The following is a 4,218-nucleotide window of genomic DNA, read 5'->3' on the forward strand; positions in this document are numbered from 1 at the left end:
TTCGACTCTGTCAATCACCACATCCTCATCGGCAGACTCGATAGCCTTGGTTTCTCAAATGATTGCCTTGCCTGGTTCACCAACTACTTCTCTGATAGAGTTCCGTGTGTCTCCTTCCGTGGCCTCTAATTGCTCTTAAATACAAGTAAAACTAAATGCATGCTCTTCAACCGATCGCCGCCTGCACCTGCCCGCCCGTCCAACATCACTACTCTGGACGGTTCTGACTTAGAATATGTGGACAACTACAAATACCTAGGTGTCTGGTTAGACTGTAAACTCTCCTTCCAGACTCACATCAAACATCTCCAATCCAAAGTTAAATCTAGAATTGGCTTCCTATTTCGCAACAAAGCATCCTTCACTCATGCTGCCAAACATACCCTTGTAAAACTGACCATCCTACCGATCCTCGACTTCGGCGATGTCATTTACAAAATAGCCTCCAATACCCTACTCAATAAGTTGGATGCAGTCTATCACAGTGCCATCCGTTTTGTCACCAAAGCCCCATATACTACCCACCACTGCGACCTGTACGCGCTCGTTGGCTGGCTCTCGCTTCATACTCGTCGCCAAACCCACTGGCTCCAGGTCATCTACAAGACCCTGCTAGGTAAAGTCCCCCCTTATCTCAGCTCGCTGGTCACCATAGCAGCACCCACCTGTAGCACGCGCTCCAGCAGGTATATCTCTTTGGTCACCCCCAAAACCAATTCTTCCACCGCCTCTCCTTCCAGTTCTCTGCTGCCAATGACTGGAACGAACTACAAAAATCTCTGAAACTGGAAACACTTATCTCACCTCATTTGCTCACATTGTATATAGACTTATTTTTCTACTGTATTATTGACTGTATGTTTGTTTTACTCCATATGTAACTCTGTGTTGTTGTATGTGTCGAACTGCTTTGCTTTATCTTGGCCAGGTCGCAATTGTAAATGAGAACTTGTTCTCAACTTGCCTACCTGGTTAAATAAAGGTGAAAAAAAAGTGACTAGTGTTCCATTATTAAAGTGACCAGTGGTTCCATGTCTATGTATATAAGGCAGCAGCCTCTAAAGGTGCAGGGTTGAGTAACCGGGTGGTAGCCGGTTACTCGGAAGCTGTTTTTCAGTCTCTCGGGCCCAGCCAGGGCACCTCACATCTCCACAGACGAACTCTGGAGCTCTGTCAGAGTGACCATGAGGTTCTTGGTCACCTCCCTGACCTAGACTCTTCTCCCGCCGGGCCAGCTCTAGGAAGAGTCTTGGTGGTTCCAAACTTCTTCCATTTAAAGAATGATGGAGGCCACTGTGTTCTTGGGGACCTTCAATGCTGCAGACATTTTTTGGTACCCTTCCCCAGATCTGTGCCTCGACACAATCCTTTATTGGAGCTCTACGGACAATTCCTTCAACCTCATGGCTTGGTTTTTGCTCTGATATGCACTGTCAACTGTGGGACCTTATATAGACAGGTGTGTGCCTTTCCATATCATGTCTAATCAATTGAATTTACCACAGGTGGACTCCAATTAAGTTGTAGATACATCTCAAGGATGATCATTGGAAACAGAATGCACCTGAGCTCGTATAGCTAACATTTCTATGTGAATTTGGTCGGGTCGCCCACAAAGTTGCATATTGCAGCTTTAAGTCAGTTTCATACGAGTCAGTGATTACCTCACTATAGAGCTGAATTTTCAGAACTTCCCCATGGATCCGTCAGAAGTTCCTGTCCCTTGTTGTCTTTCACACTAAATGGATCTATCAGAAGTGTATTCTTGTTCTCCTTCTCAGTTCTCAGGATGGTGCTGTTGCACTCTGTCTGGTTCCTCATTATCTCCGACCAAAGCTTCATCACCTGAGCAGGGCTGCGTTTGTGTACCAGTAAGATAGTGTGGTACGCACACAGCTCTTCCCCCTCTTTCTTGGGGAAGTCGAAGGTGAGGAAGGCGGGGTGGTGGATGGGGTGGACCCCGAGCCTGTGGAGGCACATGCCCACGTAGACATCATCAATGGGGTACAGGTGAACTGTCCGGGAAATACGGTTGAGCCTCAGGGCCAGCTCCCCTGAGTACACCACCCCTCCCCCACCCCCGTACGGAGGGTACAGACCATTATAGAAACTAGCAGGAATAAAGTACTTGGTAGAGTTGACTCTGTTCGGGCTGGCTGCTCCTATCACATCCCCTACCATGAATCCCTTCATAACCTCTGACCCAGGCGCCCCTGACAGGATCGTCTGCTCCCGGAGGTAGTCTAAGAGAGCAGGGGTCCGCAACAGGACGTCGTCGTCCCCTTTAAAGACGAAGCGTGCCATGGAGCAGCGGGTGGAGAGCCAGTCCCACAGCAGCACGTCCTTCAGGGTGAGGTTAAAGAAGGAGTCGTGGAAGTCCCACTGGAGGATGTCCCTGTACTGGCGGCTCTCCAGCTGCAGCAGCTCGCTGACGTCCACCCGGGGCTCTGCGTGGTTCTTCCCCAGGAGGAAGACCCTCCGCACCACACCGCCGTTCCCTGTCGCCCCTGCCACCCACCCTGCCCGGCCCCATGTCTGCCGGATGGCTTGACGGTTCTCAAAGTTCAGATCCTTGGTCTTGATGGCCAGCACTAGGAGAGGCCCCTGTCCCTTCCTTAGCCCACGCCCACACAGTTTAGCCGGCTCAATGAGGACAGGGTAGTCCCTGAAGTGCATGGAGCGCACAAACATCTGCATCTGCAGGGGCAGCTCTGGGAAATCCTCAATTTGAGACATCAAGTTACCAATCTCAGAGAACCCTGCACTCAAGGTGGGGAAGGAAAACTGCAAATAGTTTTTATTATTGTTATTATTGGTATCAAGATGGTAATTGTACTCTCTGCTGGGCATCAGGATGGGGTTGTATTGGCGGTCAATGTGTTGCTGGAGCAGGTTCCAGAGGGCTCCTCCGTGGGGCTTGGGGTCCCAGAAGGAGCTGGTGGGGTGGGGGGCCACGGTGCCATTACTGGTTAACCCCAGTGCAATGAAGCGCTCTGGTAGAGTTTGTGAGATAGGGGCAGCAGCGCCTGGGCCTGTGGTGGTGGTGGTGGTACCATAGCACACAGCCAGGGTGACGTACACACAGAGAGATCCCACCAGGACACATGGAGTACAGCACAGGCATAGGAGAACACGCCGCCACCGCCAATGGTAGCGCGCCATTTTACTACAGAAAAAGAAGGAGCAAGGGAGAGAGAGTAGGCAGTGGAGAGGTGGCAAGATACATTTGGAGAAGAGTGGGGAAGAAATGGGGAAGAGATGTAAGGAGAGAGAGGGAGGAATGATAAGGGGAGTGAGAGAGGAGGGGAGGAGAGAGGTGGGAGATTTTATTATTGCAATCTTTTGTCACTTAAATCAATACAGCTACATGACTAACTAAGAATAATGACTAGGGCCCTGTGTTTTGGACAATCATGTGACATGATTTTTACCTTTATTTAAAGCTTTTTCATCGATTGTTCCCATTTGTTTTTATGTCAGATGGTCAAGCACCATCCTCAGACAATTGCTTTAATGTAAAATACCGGGAAATATTTAATTTGAAATACCGGATAAGATTACATCTTATTTGAAGTTATTTATTAGTGCTTGACTTGGGCAGATCGCCGAACAGGTGTTGTGCCGAAAATCCCCCCCTGACGAAAATCTCCCCCTTGCCAGAGTTCACCCCCCCTCTAATTTCCTTAATTTTGTGACTAGAGTCAAATACTTTCTGTGACACACATCATAGTCAAATACTTTCCATAGAACAAACTTCACATCAGGATAGGCAACCGAAATGAATAATTAGTGTACAGTTGAAGTCAGAAGTTTACATACACTTAGGTTGGAGTCATTAAAACTCGTTTTTAAACCACTCCACAAATTTCTTTTTAACAAACTATAGTTTTGGCAAGTCGGTTAGGTCTACTTTGTGAATGACACAAGTAATTTTTACAACAATTGTTTACAGACAGGTTATTTCCCTTATAATTCACTGTATCACAATTCCAGTGGGTCAGAAGTTAACATACACTAAGATGACTGTGCCTTTAAACAGCTTGGAAAATTCCAGAAAATGATGTCATGGCTTTATCCTATAGAACATTTGTGGGCAGAACTGAAAAGCTTGTGGGAGCAAGGAGGCCTACAAACCTGACTCAGTTACACCAGCCTTTGTCAGGAGGAATGGGCCAAAATTCACCCAATTTATTGTGGGAAGCTTGTGGAAGGCTACCG

At 47.9% G+C, this 4,218-nt stretch overlaps 1 protein-coding gene across 1 annotated transcript; it reads right to left on the minus strand.

Moving 5' to 3' along the window:
• Positions 1 to 1,668: 1,668 nt before the first annotated feature.
• On the minus strand, positions 1,669 to 3,162 carry LOC120062151 (N-acetyllactosaminide beta-1,3-N-acetylglucosaminyltransferase 2-like). Its single transcript, XM_039011957.1, has one exon. The coding sequence runs from the start codon at positions 3,160 to 3,162 to the stop codon at positions 1,669 to 1,671; it is 1,494 nt and encodes a 497-aa protein (XP_038867885.1).
• Positions 3,163 to 4,218: the final 1,056 nt, after the last annotated feature.

The sequence above is a fragment of the Salvelinus namaycush genome, chromosome 17, assembly GCF_016432855.1.
Source record: "Salvelinus namaycush isolate Seneca chromosome 17, SaNama_1.0, whole genome shotgun sequence".
Classification (NCBI taxonomy): domain Eukaryota; kingdom Metazoa; phylum Chordata; class Actinopteri; order Salmoniformes; family Salmonidae; genus Salvelinus; species Salvelinus namaycush.

Coding starts and splice junctions, on each gene's coding strand:
- LOC120062151 (XM_039011957.1), bottom strand. CDS start 3,162: ATGGCGCGCTACCATTGGCGGTGGCGGCGTGTTCTCCTATGCCTGTGC.